General features: G+C 40.9%; 1 protein-coding gene across 2 annotated transcripts in view; it reads left to right on the plus strand.

Moving 5' to 3' along the window:
- PPP3R1 (protein phosphatase 3 regulatory subunit B, alpha) overlaps positions 1–18,086 on the plus strand; it is a 112,943-nt gene that overhangs the window by 14,288 nt on the left and 80,569 nt on the right. The window contains exon 1 of one of the 2 annotated variants that reach the window (XM_072635376.1): positions 2,267–2,908. The exons of the other annotated variant lie outside the window; for it this stretch is intronic. Within the exon in view, the coding sequence (XP_072491477.1) occupies positions 2,906–2,908 (3 nt within the window). The 5' untranslated portion in view covers positions 2,267–2,905. Of the gene's footprint in view, positions 1–2,266; positions 2,909–18,086 lie in introns of those variants that run through there. 2 annotated transcript variants of the gene reach the window in all.

Genomic DNA, 18,086 nt, shown 5'->3' on the forward strand with positions numbered 1-18,086 from the left:
GCATTGGATACTTGTATACTTGAAGACTACAATGTACACTTTATACATATTGAATATGTCTACATGAGCATGCAAATAGTTGTTGAGTCCTGAACAAACTTGTCATTAAAAGGCATGTGGTTTGTTCTCTGTTATGTCTTAATATAGTTTTAGAGCTAGATTAAAATAACCTGCAAGTAACAATAATCTTCACCAGTTTGATACACTTTGGGGGATAACAAAGACATTTGTCAAATGTTATTCCAAGAGTAAAAAAAACTCAGAGCTCTTTTAATTTCAGTTCAGCCCTCTTTCCTTATCCCCACTTTGCCAATGCAACGATAAAACAGATTTAAATTCCTTCAGCTCAGGGATTGTCATTTGGATGTTATTGTAAATCACAGACATTTAAATAATTATGGTTACCTCAATGAAAACTCAATAAAAGTACTTAAGCAGTAGTTAAAGCTCGAATCTCACTTCTTGGCCTTTTAGTTTCCAATTTATGTGGTGGTCCAACTCTGAATTTAGTAGTTAGTCAAGCCTCCCTCGTTTCAGAATCATACTTTCAATAACTCAAGAAGCCTGTTTTAGACAGTTAACTCCATCAAAATATTAACATATACTCCCTACATATCTTACAAAGATAGTGGGATAACTAATGCCAATAATTTACTTTTGACGGTTGTTCAATCAATCCCAACTCATAACCCAACTTGGGGCTTTCTTGGCAAAAATGCTAGAATGGTTTTGCCATTTTCTTCTCCAGCTCATTACTCACATGAGGCAAACAGGGTTAAGTGACTTGCCCAGGGTTATCCTGTGTCTGAGGCTCCTCAGGTCTTCCTGACTCCAGGACTAGTACTCTATCCAATGAACCACTTCGCTGCCCCTTTTGACTATTTGTGAATTTCATTACAAAGATACATGGAATTTGTGATTGTAAAATATGTGCTGTAAATATGAACATATTAAAGTATTTTGTTGTCCTTCCACCCCACCTTCTGTTTTAGTTATCTTTTTTGAATTTAAATAACTTCTTTTCCTTTTATTGGATATTATCCTTATGCAGATTTAAGTTAAAAATGAAAAAAGTGGTTTTGCTCTAGTGAGATAGGTAAAAGCTGAATTTTTCTGGGGGTGGCAGCTACTAACACGAACGAGGGAGCAAATGTTACTTTTTATCTTGTTTGGTCTACTAAGGAAATTGGAGCAAGGGTGTATTGGAGCAAACTCCATACTGGCTGGCTAATTGTTAAATTTTCTGTGTGAACATTTACACATCAGAAATAGGCAATCATTGCAAACGAGGGCTTGTTTTGTGAATTGTCTAGACTATCAAGTGTTAAAACTTAAAAGTGTCGCGCATATATTATGCTCCCCCATCATCCGAAGATTTAACATTTACCAGCACCCCCGGTGCTACCCTCAACACTGCTTAAGCTCAGAGGGTAAACTAGTAGTAAGTGGCATTTATATATCGCCTAAAGATTTTTGGAGTATTAGATCCATTATCTCTTCGGAGCCTCACAACATCCCCCTGGAGCAATCAGGATCACTCCTTTTTCTCCCCGGGGGTTTGACCACACCGCACCAAAGAACTAGAGGCTGCTGGGAAGAACAACAACGCAGAGGCTGCTGGGGCCTTTTCCCGGGTATGGAGCCGCGGCCCCCGTCCCTCCTTCCGCACCATGAAAGCTGCGGGGGGTTCGGACACGTTGTCCTTCAGCTGTGGGGTTCCCCACGGCTCAAGGCCTCACGACTGGGGATCTTGATTTTGCTAACTCATGCGAGGGCGGGGGATAGGGCGTTGGGGGCGTCGCCTCCGGGGAGAGCAACCCCGGGGCGCTCGGCGCAAAGCCTGCGGCGGGGCTAGAGTCAGAGCGGCGGCCCCCTCGCCGGGAAAGTGGCAGCTTCTAGGCTGGGGGTGGACGTCAGGGAGGGGGCCCGAGGGTCGGTGGCACTCTGAAACACCGGGGCAACGTGGCACAACTCCAGTCCTCCCACTAAGCTAAGACACACACACACCTACGATACTCCAGTTCCCCTTTTCCTTCCCCTGCCCCCTCTTCTTCCTCCTCCCCCGCCTCCCTCACCCCACGTGACAGGAAAGGCTACGACAACCTACGTCACCGGCATCGCCCTCCTTGTTTCCCAGAGGCTTCCTCCCGCGCACAGCACGCACGGGGGCGGAGACGAACGCTCGGACGAAGAAGGGGGAGGGGGTGGGGGGCAGGAAGGAGGATGAGAGAGGGGCGGGGCCTGCGCGTTGCTCCTCCCCCTCTTCCTTCCCGAACCAGAGGGAGCTCCGGGGCCTCGGCCAAGGCTCCAGCTCCGCCGGAGGTTCCCGGATGTGCGGCGGCGCTCCGTGAAGCTCCGCCTCCGCCGCCCCGCCGTGCCCCGTCCGTCGCCCCCTCTTCGCCGCAGCATCGCGCTCTCTCCCTGTCTCTCCTCTCTGTCTCTTTTTCTCTCTCTCTCTTTCCTCTCCCCTCTCCCTCTCTCTCGCTCGCTCTCTTCCTCCCCCTCCCTCTCCCGCCCTCCTCCCTCTCTTTCTCGCCCGGAGGTTGCGGGTCAGTGCGAGCCACCGCAGTGAGCCAGTCAGCGCTCCGCCCCGGCGCGAGTGCGAGGCTGCTGCCGCCGCCGCCGAGCCGCCCTCCCCCTCTGCCGGCCCTGCTCTCCAGCCGCCCTCCGCCGCCCCTCCACTTCTCTTCCTCTCCTCGTCATCCGTGTGGTTAGTTTCTCCTCCGCGGACGCTCCCTCCCCTTCCCCCTCGCGCGGCCCTCCCCCGCGCCCCCCCAGGACCCAGAGCCCCGACCGGGCCACCCCGCCGCCGCCAGCTGCAGCTCCTCCCTGGGGATCCAGCCCGAGAGCCGACACCCGCCCCTGCGACCGAGCCAGCCAGCGAGCGGCCGACCCAGCGTCCGACATGGTGAGAGAGAGGACTCCCCCCAACCCCCATCTCGGCGGGTCCTGAAGGCGGGGGCAGGGAGGCGGGGTGGGGGTGCGTTGACACCCCTGCCCCCACCCTCGTCCGCTCTGCTCCGACCCGCCGTCTGTGCGTGTGTGTGCGTGCGTGTGTCTGTCTGTCTGTCTTATCTCGGTGGGGCCGAGCTCGCGTGGGCCACTGCAGGTCCGCCCCCGGGCCCCCTGGGCAGGACCGAACCTCTCCTGCGCCTCTCAGCCTCCTTCGTCTTCCCTCTGGCTTCTTCCCTGGCCCCCCCCGAGATTTCCCTTCTGGGAGGACACCCCGCTTCTCGCACTCGTCGGTTGCTGCAACCTGCTATGCCACCCACACCCTCGCCCCTCCAGCGCCAGCTTGTGCCCCCCCAGTCCCTCTTTACCCCACCACCTCCTTGCTCTTTCTCCCCAGATCTGCCTCATCTTACTCTTTCTCCCCCTCTTCGCTCTTGATTTCTTTTCCTTCCCCCTGGACCTTTTTCCTCTGTTCCCCCGCCTGGGAATGTCGGCCTGATTATTTACCTTAAGAAAATAAAAACAAATGCCTGGGGGCGAATAGCATTGTAGTGCCTGCGGTCCTTTTTAGCTGGTATTTCTCTCTCTGCCTTGACTACTGAACAGGAAGAGTCTTAGAGGGAAGGGAAGGGAATAATCTTTTCCTTTCCCGTCTCCTGTTGGCATTTATTTTGATGCTGATTGCAGCCGTACGGGAGTTTTCTTAGTGGGCTCCTTTTCTCTCAAAATGAGCAAACAGGAAAAGTCCAACACACATTTAGTGGTAGACCAGAGGGTAGATCCAATCCCGAAGGACAGGAAGGATTGTTTTGAATGTTTGCTCATTACCACGGATTTTTTCCTTACTACCTCCAAAAATATCTCTCCTGCGGTGGTGGTTGTTTTTGAATCATGGCGATTTAAATTTGCCTTCCGAGCTCTAACGTTAATCCCCAGACAGGATTCACTGCTGTAGTGTTGGAGGCTGACGCTAGGGGTGTGTCTATTGCTTCTGCCAGCATTGCCAAGAAATCAACGCCCTGTTAGATCTGCATTTTGCTTTACCTATACTTTTCTTTCCTTTGCTCTACTGCTGTAACTTATTTTTTTATTATTAAAAAAATCTGTTTTACATTATCAGTATTACATTATCAAACTAGACACGTGATGCTTCTCTGGAGCAAGCTTATCAGTTTTGAAACCAAGAGTCTAGCAGTGTTACTTCCCCTCACATTTTCTCTAAAACTAACAGGGGCTTTTTAAATGAAATTTGATGCTAAGGAATATTTTTTGCTGTTATGATTTCACAGAGTAATATATGTGGTCAAGTGTTTTTCTATAAAAATTTCAAAATGGGACTACTAAGTCGTGGGAAAGAAAAAATATTGATTTATTTTAGGGAGGCACAACAAAATTAAGCTTATGAAGTAGGGTTGTTTTTTTTTTTTCATTTTAAAGGCCTGTACAAGTTATAAATGAACTCTCAATGAACTCTGAGCAATATAATAGAGAAGTGTAGTTTGTATGAGTGTAATAGCTGTGACATGTAAAGATCTTGCCAATACAGTAATCAAAGAAGATCCTCTTTTTTTCTTTAAAAATCTTTATATTCTTTAAATATTGCAGAGTTTAGATTCTATTAAATTTTTGTAGGAAGAAAATGATAAAAGATCAGATTCTTGAATAGAATGCACCTTTTTATCTGTCTGGCCACTAGGAATCATTGTCAGAACTTTGTCATTGGTATTTTAGTAGTTTCCTTGGATTTATGCTTTTTACTTAAGAATCAGAAAACTATTGTTTGGTGAATTAAATTGCCTTAAGTTTGACCTAAACATGAATATATAGTACTTTCATGTGATTTTAGTTATGTAGTATATAGCAGGGCTGAAATCAAAAACTCCCTTTGATATTTGATGAATTTTCAGTAATTGTACTTTAGTTGTTCAATTTACTCCTTTCCTAATACAATGTATCTGGTTAGTTTTGTACTACTTACTATCTCTCTCCCCCCTTCCCCCCCACTTACTCACAAATGACTATCTGTTCTTCATAGAATATCTTTTTCAGTATGTACTTCCTGATTCACCCTTCCTCCTTTTTAATTCTACCCAATACCTCTCATCTTCATTTTCTAAACTATATTTCTGGATCTAGGAGACTGGAAAAATGATTTTTTAATTGCGGTCATGCAGGATTGTTCAATGGAGTACTTTTCTGCCAGGCTCAAGATGCAAACCTTTCACTTTATTTATAGAAGGACCCTAATACTTGGGAAAAGGAATGTCTTTAATTGAGTTACGAACAAACTTTATGTCTTCTGACCCTTATTTATTATTTTTCTGAAATTAGTTTACTTAAATTATCTTTATAGATTTATGGTAGAAACCATGGGAGTGGTTGTAGGTGATTACTGCAGGAATCTTAAGAGATCCTTTGGGTACAGCGAGGGGTGTCATGAATCTCTTTGGCAGTCTGCTGAAACCTGTTTACCCCTTCTCTCAATAATGTCTTTAAATGCATAATGAAATACATAGAATTACAAAAGAAAACCAGTTATGTTGAAATATAGTTGTCAAAATGTTAAAAAAAAACAAGTTCAGGGACCTCAGGTTGAGATCTCTTGATTTAGTTCCACCACATTTTTCAGGTGAGAAAATTAACAGCCATAGCTTTGTTTTTAAAATGAGAGGATAGCACTAGATGATCCCTATGGCCCATCTAGTCTCCATGAGTCCATGAGACTGAGAGGTCAGTGAGGATGGAGAGCCAGACAAGGAAAATGCAGCATAAAAATAGCCAGGGGAGAAAAGTTGATATATGAAGTACACACTGAAAGGGATCTCAGAGTTCATCGGTTGAATGCCTTCATTTTACTGCTGAGGAAACTTAGTTGCAGGTAGGTGAAATGACTTTCATAAATTACATTTCTTGCCTTGTCCAAAACTTGGTTAAAAAAAATAGATCATCTACTGAGAGTGAGAGGGATGAGATTTGGGGGCTTGAGCAATTTAGATAAGATATGGAAGAGAGAGACAGAGACAGAGAAAGTAAAACTGTGAAGATTGCCAAAGAATAGTTAAGTCTTAGGTATAGGTGAGAAGAGCTAGGGGAGTAGATGAGGGACCTGTTCAAAAGAGATTGAGAACCATTGACAAAAAAGAAAATTGTTATCTCTAACAGTTTTTTTGCTTTGGGAAATTTTATGTGGCTTCTGAGGTAGAAATTATTCCTCAAACAAGTGACTCGGGATGTGCAGATAAAAAGTAAGTGGGAGCAGTTGGCTAGATGAGGTTGAAGAAGCAATAGTTGCTAGCACATTTACCAGAAATATTAGACTGTTTCTGTCATGCGTCATTTGTCACTGTTGACCACCACCTCCTCCTAAATACTCTCTTCCCTATTCTTTCATGCACTGCTCTCTTCTGATTCCTATCTGTCTGAATACTCTTTCTCTGTCCTCTTTGTTGAGGCAACATCTTTTTGCTCACATTCATGGATACCCCAGGGCTTTGTCTTATGCCTTCTTTTTTTCCTTCACATTCTTTTGAAGTTCTCGCCAGCTTCTGTGGATATAGCTGTCTCTTCTATGCAGATAACTTCCAGATTTGAATATCTAGCCCCAGTCTTTCTTCTAGTCATTTGACAGCTGCCTATTAGATACTGCCAAATAGATGTCCCATAGCTCAACAGATACACAACAAAAGTTAATTACATTCCTCCCAACCATCCTCTCTTACTAACTTACCATTTTTTATTGAGGGCACTGACATCTTTCTCCATGTTTATAGCTGAGTCATCTTAAAATATTTCCTTCTCACATCCAGCTAGTTGCTAGGTCTCATCAGATCTACCTTCTTTCCATTAACACATCCACCACCCTTATTTAAGCCTGGATCATCTCTTGCCTAGACTATTATTAAAGCTTCCCAGTTGTCTCATTGCTTCAGTCTCTGTGTAGCTGATATTTCCAAAGCACAGAATTGACTGTCGTTCCCCTGCTTGAAAAATTTTGATCTCTTTCTTATAAAAAATACAAGCATAGGTCTAAGACCTATGATTTCAATAGTATAGGGACCTTCCTCTATCAGTCTTGGCTGGCACCTTCTCTGCAATATGTAGTCTTAGAACAGAAGTTGATAACCTGTCTTGTGTCATGGACCCCTTTGGCAGTGCTTGAAACCTCTGGATGCTTGTAAAGACATAAAATAGAATTCATAAGATTGCAAAGCAATTAAATTCAATCATATTGAAATAAAAATGCAGTTTTTTTCTACCCAAGTTCATGGACCTCTTGGAATCTATCCAGAGACCCCAGGTTAAAAACCATCATTGTAAAAAGTTGCCTAGAGCACTGAAAAGTTAAGTGATTTGTCCAAAGTCCCCGTGTCCCAGGATGTGTCAGAGGTAGAACCTGTACCCAGGTCTTTCTGGTTTTGAGACTGTCTTGCTAATAGACCACATCTAGTTTCCTATTCCAAGTTTATTACATATTACTCTCCTTCATGTACTCTGTGTTCCTGACCTGCTTGCTATTCTCCATACATGATATTCTATCTCCTGAGTGTTCTTTGCATAAGCTGTGCCCATGCCTGGAACGTACTCCCTTCTCATTTAAACCTTGTTGATTCTTCATCTTCCTTCAAAGCACAGCTCAAGTCCCACGTCCTTGAAGACGATTCTAATTCCTCTACCTTCCCCTAGTTGTTAGTGCCCTACCAAGGGAATTAGTGTGTATGTGTTTATGTAGTATTTATATGTATATATAGTATTTAATTTCTTGTAGATGTGTTCATTATGCCTCAATACAATGAAAGTTTTTTAAGAGTGGGAACCATTTTGTTTGGTCTTTGTATTCCCCAGTTTCTGGTGCATAGTAAAGTACTTAATAATGCTAATTGAATGGACACCAGTATTCAGTTTTTAATTGGACAAGTATTTGAGTGATAAGTAGTTTGGGGTTGACAGATGAGGTCAGAAACCAGACTGGAGAGAATTGAGAGAATGAAAAGGAAAGAAGTGTTGGCAATCTAGAACATAGAACCAGATTCAGTAATAGGAAATTTAATAGAGATAATGTCTCAGTTATGAAAAATCAATTTCAGGGTGAAGTTATGACATATATTAGGTGCTGTGATTAGATTATAGGAACATTGGTCACAGCTGGAAGCGATCTTAGAGGATATAATCTGTCTTTCTCCTTTTAAAGATGGGAAAACTAAGGTTAAATGACTTGCTCAAGGTCACAGAGTAGCTATCCAAAAGAGCAATTTCTGCCCAGGTACTCTTAATGCAGGGCCAGTGATTGCTTTTTCCAAGCTTAATATCAATCAGCAGTGTGATTTGGCAGCCAAGAAAAGTAATGCAACCTCAGGTAGCATTTAGAGAGCCATATTGTCCAGGGCTAGGTAGGTGCTATGCTCTGCCCTCACCATCTTATAGCTGTTGTATTGGGTTTAGTTCTGGGTGCCATGTTTTCAGAAGGATGTTCGTAAGCTGGATAGTGTCCAGAGAAGGAGAGCCAGAATGATGGCAACTTCATGACATCTAAGCATAGGCTGAAGGAATTAGGGCTGTTTAGCTTAGAAAAGAGAAGATTTAGAAGAGATATAAGAACTTTCTTCAAGAATTTAAAGGCCTCGAGGGCAGAACTATGGACAATTGGTAGATGAGGCAAATTTAGGTTTTATAGAAGGAAGAAGTTTCTTGACAATTAAAGCTGTCCAGAAGTAGAATGGGTCACATTGGGGGAGGGAGTAGGTTCTTCCTCACAAAAGGTAAAGGCTTACTGACCATTTAGGTATCATGTAAATGGGATTCTCATTCCAAGGAGAGGTTGGAACAAATTGCCTCAGTGGTCCTTTCCAGCTCTGAGATCCTGTGATACTCAGCTCAATACACTATCTTAGGTTCTGTAGGGAATAGGGATAAGGATTGGACGTGTTATTTTATTGATAAAAAGAATTCTTGATGAGGAAGCTCACTCTTATCAGTGCTGGTCAGCACTTTCTGTGCTCTTAGAGAGTTGCTTAGAGCACTGAGATTTCAAATGACTTACCTAGGGTCCTACAGCTGGTCAGTTTCAGAGGTTGTACTTAAACCCAAATGTTTATGATTCAGAGACCTGAATGTAGAAGACCATACTGCTTGTGGGATACAGGAGGATAGTCCCTGACCTTCATTTAAAGCCTCTAACCTAAAAGGGAAGGTTAGCTACATATAAATAAATTCTAGTACAAAGTATGATATGAAAGTATAGTACAAATGGTGTGCAAAGTCTATGTTAGTTCAGAGAGTCAAACAATTATTAAGCACCAACTATATGTCAGGGACTGTATTAAATTCTGGGGATACAAAGAAAAGTAAAAGCCAGACCATGCTCTCAAGTTAACAATCTAAAGAGGAGATATGAAAACAGTGTACAATCAAACTAGGAGGGCATGATTCTAAGTAGTAAGAAGACTGGAAAGGTGGGTGGTCAGGGAGTTAGGTCATGAACAGCTTTGAATGCCAAACAGGATTTTATATTTGATCCTGGAGGTGATAGAGACCCACTGAAGTTTCTTGAGTAAGAGAGTGACATGGTTAGACTTACACTATAGGAAGACTACTTTGACATCTGATTGGAGAATGGACCAGATAGGGCAGAGACTTGTGGCAGGCAGAACAACCAGCCAGCAGGCTTTTTCAGAAGTCCAGGTTTGAAGTGATGAGAACCTGCACTGGGATGGTGGCAGTGACTGAGGAGGCTGTGAGGGAAGGGGGATAAATGAGATTTTATGCATGTAAAATTGATAAAACTTAGCAACAGACTGGATATGGGGGGGAGGGGTGAGAATGAAGAATCAAGGAATACCACAGAGATTGGGAACCTGGGTCAGTGGGAAGATGGTGGTATTCACAACAGTAATATTATATTTGAGAGTAATCTTTATAGAAATAATAATGAAATCCATGGGAACTGATGAGATCACAAAATGAAATAGTATGAAGGGAGAAGAGGGGCTAGGACAGAATTTTATGGGACATTCACAGAGAGAGTAACCTGGATGAAGATCCAGCAAAAGAGATTGAGATAGAGCAGTTGGAAAACCAGGAGAGAATAATGTCATGTGAACCTAAAGAGAAGAAACTGTCAAGGAGAAGAGGGTGATCAACTATGTCCCAGGCTGCAGAGAGGTCAAGAAAGATGAAGGTTGAGAAAAGTCCATTAGATTTAGCTATTTAGAGATCATTAATAGCTATGGAGAAAGCAGTTTTGTTTGAATGATGAGGTTATAGAAGCCAGACTAGAGAGTTAAGAAGAGAATGACAGAAAAGGAAGTGGAAACACGCATTGTAGATGACTTTCTCAGAGAGTTAAATCACTTAAGGCTGAGAAGTGGAGGGCAGTTAGGGAAGGGAGAAGTTGGTATTTGAACTGGCACTTGAAGAATGGGTAGGAATTAAATAGGGAGAATTGGGGAAGTAAACAGTGTAAGTAAAGACACAGGATCAAGAAACCACTGGGCATATTTAGAGAACCACAAAGTAGTCTCTAGGACATGAGATTGAGTGAAATGGAAGACTGAATCCCAAGTTAAGGAGTTTGGAATTTCTTTGGTGCATAATGGAGAGAGATTTTTTTTGTGCAGGAGAGTGGCATGAACCTTATACTGTGATTTAGGAATATTAAATTGGCAATAGTGGAAAGGAAGCATGGCATAGGGGAAAGAAAGAAGGCTAACTTTGGAATTAGGCTTTGTGACCCTGAGCAAATCTTTTAACCTTAGTACTTCAGACAGCTAAGTATAAATGACAGAAGAATTGCTGATTGGCAGCAATGGATGGTGTTATAACAGCAAGCACTAGAAATTCCCTACATTGGTGGAATAACAGTCTTACTTCCTCCTTCTCCCTTTGACTTGTCTTTCCTTCCTTCCTCTTCTCCCATTCCTCTAAAAATGATAACTATAACCACTTATCCATGCTAGAGAAACCTGTCATCTTTGAGTCTTCCTTCTCCTTCAGCTCCCCACCTCAACCCCACCATATCTAATAACCAAATCCTATCATTTCTTTCTCCACAATCTCATTTATTGTGACCATCATCCTGATTCAGGCTCTTCATTATCTCTCACTTAGATAGTTCTGACAGCCTTTCTCCAGTGCATTCTAGATGTGTTAGTAAGTAATACCTTCAAGATTAAATTCTTTTGAGAAGCAAGTAATCACCCTTAATTTATCTAATTTGTGAACCAGTTTGGATAAGTATGGAATAAATATAAATATAAAACTTTTGTGAGATGAGAATACTTTATAATTCATTTATTGAAGTTTACATTTTAGGATGTTAATGTAATTCTCCTTCATGAGTTTTTGTTTCAAAGTTAACTTGATTTCATGGTGCAGTTTTGAAAATGATATGTTAACTTGAAATAAGCTGCTCTAGCTCTCCCTCTGTTGCTAAATATTGGTATGCACTTGAGGAAGTCACTTTACAGTCATGGCATTCAGTTACCTTATCTGTAAAATGAAGGGTTGAAATAAATGATGTTTTCAGTGCCCTTCCAGTTCTGGGAGTCTTTCAATGCCCTTTTCATTCTTCCATCATGCTTATGTGAGGGAATTTTTGCAATTGCTGTTCATGAAAACACTGTTGTTTGTTGTTGAAATAATATTAAATCTGAAGCTCTACTTCTCCCTTTTTCTTTTGGAGTATATTTCTGTTTTGTTCCACCCCACTGATTTTCCTTCCTCAAAATGCTTCCAGTAGTAAAAGTGGTTGAGGCATCTGGTAGCACAGTGCTGGGCTTGGAGTCAGGGTGACCTTCATTCAGAAGCAGTCATTCAGAAGAGGCACCTATTAGCTGTGTGACCATGGGCAAATTACTTACTTTCCATTAGTTTCATCATCTGTAAAATATGGATATTAACAGCACCTACCTTCTGGGCTGTCATGAGGATCAAATGAGATGGTAATTGTAAAGTGCCTATAGTGGTAAAGTACAGGGCCTGACATATATAGGAGGGGCTTAATAAATACTTGTTTCCTTCCTCCCTTCATAAGCATGTTTACATAAGAAAGATTTAACTTCGTCTTCATTTGAATATTGGCTTATGGTTCTGCTTTATTTGCTTTACTCAAAATATGAGTACTACTTGAGTTCAACTCCTACCCTTAGTTTCTGGTCACAAGACCTTGGCCAAATCAATTGAACTATCTCAACTTTAGTTTCCATGTCAGAAGAATTGGGCCCACATCCTACTGTTGATACTTCTCATCCTCTGCCATCTCCTTCTCCTTTTGCTTCAGTCTTTCTCAGCATCAATCTTTTGCAATGAATCCTGGCTTCTCATTATGCGACCAAAGTACCCCCTTCATCTTCAGTATTTGTCCTTTCAATGAATAGTCAGAGTTAATTTCTTTAAGTATTGACTGATTGAGTCTCCTTGCTGTCCAAGGAACTCTCAGAAGTCTTCTCTGGTACCACAATTCAAAACTGTCAATTCTGAGGCTCAGCTTTTCTTATAGTTCAACTCTCGTAGCCATACTTTACCACTTTGAACCTTGTCAGAAAGGTGATGTCTCTGCTTTTTCGCTTTTCTTTGCCATAACTTTGCTTCCAAGGAGAAAGCATGTTTTAATTTCATGGCTGCAGTGATCTTAGCGTCCAGTCTTCATCTCAGTAAGCACATAGTAGGTGTTTAAATGGATCTAGTTTTATTTTACAAATGAATATGAGGTTCATAAATCTATGTTGGGGTTAGGGATGGGGTTTGAATTTAAGGAAGCATGTTGTGGTAGATAGTGAACTGAATATGCAGGTGCCTTTACTACCTGTGTGACCTTGGGAAAATCATTTTATCACTCTGAGCAATTTCCTCTTCTGTAAAATAGAGGAGTTGATCTCAAGATGACTATTGACATTGCTTGTTAATCCAGATTTGAGATGCTATGATTTTAAAATCTATTATGAAGAGAAATAGTTGACTCTTATTTTAAGGGGATAGTGGGAAGGAGAAAAATGAAGGTGAGTGAGCCTCAGATTTTTCTAATTAGTGTTTCTTCAAGATAACTCCTGACTTGAGCTCTACTCCTTGTATTATGGTAGTAGTTTGCTCATTGCTAGTTATTACTATCTTGTAGTCTAGGAGATTAGGATTGCAGATTTAGAGCTGGAAGGGACCTTAGTGGTCTTCTAGTCCTGATGCCTTATTTTTACAGATGAAGAAACATAGGTCCAGAGGGTCACACAACAGCAGATTGTAGATTTGAACCATAGTTCTTGACTTTAACTTGGCAGTCTGTTATAAAGCTAGAGAGCTTCCCTATTGCATAGCAAATAGGTCTGTGGCAACTAAATTATATACCACAGCAATACAGCTACTGAGGAGGGCTTACAAATAAGAGAATCTTAATTTTAGCAGGTAAAGAGAATTATAGAACTGTTGTAATTGCCTGCAAATTGTGCTGTGTTTGTGTTTCTGCCACAGATAATAATTGTATGTTATTAAGTGAAGATTAGGCTTACTGAAAGAGGAGAAATTTTTTTTTTCTTCAGTTTGAGGAATGCCTGTTGTTCACCTGGTCACATAAGATGAAGTATTCCCTGGCATGGTGGGAAAAAAAACAAACAAAAAGAAAATGAAGTAGCAAAAGTCTCCTGAAGCAGATTCAGTGAGTGTGAAGTTGGAAGGTGGAAGAATATGATGAGAAAGTTAGAAAAAAAGGGACCTGTGAGTAGTTGGAGCTATTTAATAGGTCTGAAACTCTTCCCAGAAAGAGTGAATTTGGAAAGATTTGTTCCGTGGAAGGATAAGTGAGATCTATAGATACCACAAAAAGTAAAGACTTTAATTACTGGCCTTAGAAAATAAAGGTTTGTCCTGGTTATATGTGACTCCTTGCTGAAAAGTTGAGAGGTAGCCATATGAAAACATGAGGTAAACAGTTAGGAAATGTTCTATATTCTTAGACTTTGTATTGGATTGAAGGAGAACTTTCTGAGATTTTTCAAACCAAATTAACATTACTTATTTCTGGTGATTTATGTGTAAACAAACAGTTACTGCCAAAAGAAACTTGGAAATCATTTCTAGATTATAAAGAACTAGGGAAGAATTGAGATGGGGAGTGACACAAAATGATGGTTTTCATTGTCACCATTGCTGGTGATTGGAAAGTGAGGACCATAAAAAAGGCAAGTAGGATATGAAAAGTGAACAAGAAAGTTTAATTAGAGGATGAGATTTTCCTTTCTGGACTGTGGTTTACGATGAGGATACTAGATGATACTTTTGGCTAGGGATGGAATATTTTTAAGAGGACTAATTAGGAAGAATGTATTTTCCTTGAAGCTGGACAATCTGATTTAGAAGAAAATGCTGTAAATGGAGGGAAAGGAAGAGAAGTGCCCATATTGCGTGATTACATTCTCATAAAAGTAGCAGATGTAAGAATAGCATTATGGTTTCCTAATAAGCCACAGAAGATGATAATAGGGAAGAAGGATCTAATAGGGAAGAGGGATCTAAACAGTAACCATGAGCTCAGAGGTCTATACAGAAGCAAATACATGGAGTATGTGTAATATATGGAGATTTCAGTGTAAGGAGATAAATATGACTTAATGCCACTGAGACTTGGTGGGATATGACTTAAAATTGGAATACAGCAACAGATAGGAATATTTAATGCAAAGCATGGAGGAGTGTTATGATATTGTTAAGCCACAGGGACCTGGGTTTAAATTCCTGCTGTAATACTACCTGTGAAACCTTAGGCAACTCACTTATTCCCTGGTCCTTGATTTTCTTATCTGAAATCTGGGGGGTTCAACTAGAGTATTTCTAGGTTTTCTTTTTGCCCCATGTCCTATGAAGGATATTGAACATCAAGAAGATAGTTACCTATGTGAAAACATAGGAACTCAAAGGAGAATCATGGTATTGAGCATTTAGTTGAGTATCAAACAAGTAGGTGTATAATACTAGCTACCAGACTAGCTAAAGGAAATAGACAATTTTCTGGTATAGATCACAAAGATGGTACAGAGACCAGATAGTTGTGATAAGGGACTTGAACCTGACCCAAGGATGTCCTTGCCTTGTTAATTTCATCTTTCAGAAGGTGGAAAAATTATTAAGGAGAGGTGTTATTCTGGTCCTGATTCTGATCAGTTCCTTCTTATGGGAACTTGGTGAAGTAGAAATGTTAGAAACCTTGGAAGACAGTGAATCTGCTGAATTCATGATAAGGAAAGACTTCCCAGATAGAGTCTGTACTTTTAACCAGTGGTTTCCAACATTTTATAGTATGAAAATTCGATAATTCTTGAAGATCCCCTCTTAGGCAACTGGTAATAAATACAGAGTTCTGGCAAGATCCTTCAAGAATGAAATTAGGAAGGCTAAAGCCTAAGATTGTAGGTGTAGAGCTGGTCAAGACCTTAGAGGTGATCTAGTCCAACTTACTTATTTTACAAATGAGGGTGATCTGGCTGTAACATCTGTCACTCTATTGAGTGCCATTAGTCTATTAGTCAGCTAATCTGACTGACTATTTGAGGGTGTTCCTTTCCTTCCTAACTTGGTCCTTCATCTGCATCTCTCTTGAATCTGTTCACTCAGAGATGACCCAATTGTAGCCTACTATTTTTTGCTTGAGGATGCAAAAGCGTTAACCTGTGTTACCTTGGTGTAGTAGGCTTGTCAGGTCCCTCCTCTGTAACACTCAAAAGTAGACATTCATGCTAAAGAAGCAGTCTTGTGAGAACAAAAAATTATGATTAATACTGTCCTTGATTTGGACACTATGCTGCTTTGCTTGTGTAACCCAAAATTACATTAATTTTTTTCAGTTGTAGTGTGATGTAGTACAGAGATGTACTACAGAGATGTTAAACACTGAATGCTGCCTATGATACTCCTGAGTAGACCTGAATCAGATGAAATGTAATGGGGAAATATTTAACAAAATAAATAAAATACCATGTTGTTCATTTGTGGTTTTCTAAGTCAGTACATGCTTGCATGGTGGCCCCCATTTCTTTTTGAATTTGACACCACTGGTGTAAAAGGCCAGTTTTGGAGTCAGGAAGACATGAGTTTACGTCTTCTTTCCTCTAAGCCTGTCAGCTTTGTGAGAGGCCATTCTCTTCCTCATTTCATACCTAGCCTTGATCACTGAATGAGCGTTTTCTCAGTCAAATTTGAGACCTGTTAAAGACCTTACTTTAAAAAGGCTAAAAGTCTCCCACTCTATCCAGAGCCATCTTGATCCATGTCTGACCACAGGACCCAGGTGGCTCCAGAGGAGAAAGCGAAGCTGATGACTTTACACAGCCCTCCCCTATTTAAATTCAATTCACTTGCATGTCACTGCATCACCTTCCTGATGTCATGGTCCTCTTCAAGAACCACAAATTACAACAATCAGTTTTGTGACCATGGACAAGTCCCTTGCAGCTCTTAAGAGAGTAAGTTACAGAGAGTTGTAGATTTGCATCATTAGGCAGTTTCCATTCTGGGGAGTTCTCTATCCTAAAGAATCAGAGGTCTAGATTCCTCCTTCGAAAAAAAAAAAAGACGAGCTGTAGTACATTGAGAGAAGGGTGACAGGCATGTTGGAGGGATTGGAAGCTATGCTATTATATAAGGATTATTTGAAAGAACAGATGATGTTTAATTTGGAAAAAGGGAGACTTGGCAGGGGTAGATAAGATATGTGGATACTAAAAGTATCAAGTGTTAAAATACACTAGTTACTTTGTGACCTCGCTGCTGTTGATGCTTCCTCCAATAATGCAGATTGCAGCCCACTCATGCCTGCCTATTCTTTGTAGCTCTTACATTTAAGTTCCTCATGAAGGGCTTCACCTGTGTGCCAGGTGGCTACCTTGCTTTAGACCATCTACTCTCTTGCTCATGTTCCTAATAGTAGCTAGCATTTATATAGTGCTTTAAGGTTTGCAAAAAAGCATTTTTGTTTGTTTTATGCTATTATCTCATTTGATCCTCACAATAGTCCTGAGAGGTAGATGCTTTTACTATCCTCATTTTACAGGCAAGGAAACTGAGCCAGACAAGTGACTTGATTAGGGTAACACTGCTAATAAGTATCTGAAGTTGGATTTGAACTCTGTTCTTCCTGATTCCAGGTTCAGTGCTCAATCCTTCATGCCACCTAGCTGTTACTTTGATACTTTTTTCCCCCCACTTCAGTGTAGTAATTACATTTGTCACATACCAAGCTTGCTATTGCTCTCTGGGTCATACTTATTTTCAGTTCTTTGAAGGTTATAGATATTCCATATCTTTTAGCCATATTCCAATAATACTGACATAAAAAGGTGGGCCTTTGTTTTAGGGAGCTGTCTGGGGCTACTAAAAAGAACTTTGTAAATTAATATTTAGAAATATTTGAGGGCCTGTCTGGTGAAAAAGGAATTAGATTTGTTCTGTCTACTTGGTGTCAGAGGCCACCAGTCCATGGAAATTAAAGAGGGAAGGCGGCAGATCTTGGCTCACTATAAGAAAATATTCCTAATAATTAGAATTGTCTCAAAATGGGTTGGGTTATTTCGTGTGGGGTGATGGTGTGGTGGTAGCTGACCACCAGAGATTTTCCTTTGTTACTACTACAGATTTTCAGGTAAAGATTGGATGATGACTAGTTGGAGATATTGTGGACTAAATTTGGGCTTTGGGTAAAGTAGTACTAGAGTGCCTTTAGTGTATTAGGCTTATGGAGAAAGCCCATGGGTTTCTTTGATTTCCTGTGGTCTCAGATCTTTTGATTAAGCATTTTAGCATATGGTCAATTGGTCACTCATCTGGCTGCTATTTTCACTTGTTTTTGATGAATGAACAACTGCCATAGATACACTAAATGCAAATAATTATAAAAAATAATAAAACTTTTGTATGTTTTTTTTAGTTAAATAATTTTCAAACTTTTTAAAAGTTGTGGTATCACCTATGTGAGTATGCTTTCTATCCTAGAATTCATATCCTAGTTAGGTGTTGAGGTGGTGTTAGAAGGGATGTAGCATGCAATAGATTAACTTAACTATACTTTTTTTTTAAAGAAATCCTTTGATAATTTCTTATGTCCTTAACGCATTTTTTCTGCCTACCCTCCTTACAGTTTCCTAGTCCTAGTTTGTTTACCA

The sequence above is a fragment of the Notamacropus eugenii genome, chromosome 1 (genome assembly GCF_028372415.1).
Source record: "Notamacropus eugenii isolate mMacEug1 chromosome 1, mMacEug1.pri_v2, whole genome shotgun sequence".
Classification (NCBI taxonomy): Eukaryota; Metazoa; Chordata; class Mammalia; order Diprotodontia; family Macropodidae; genus Notamacropus; species Notamacropus eugenii.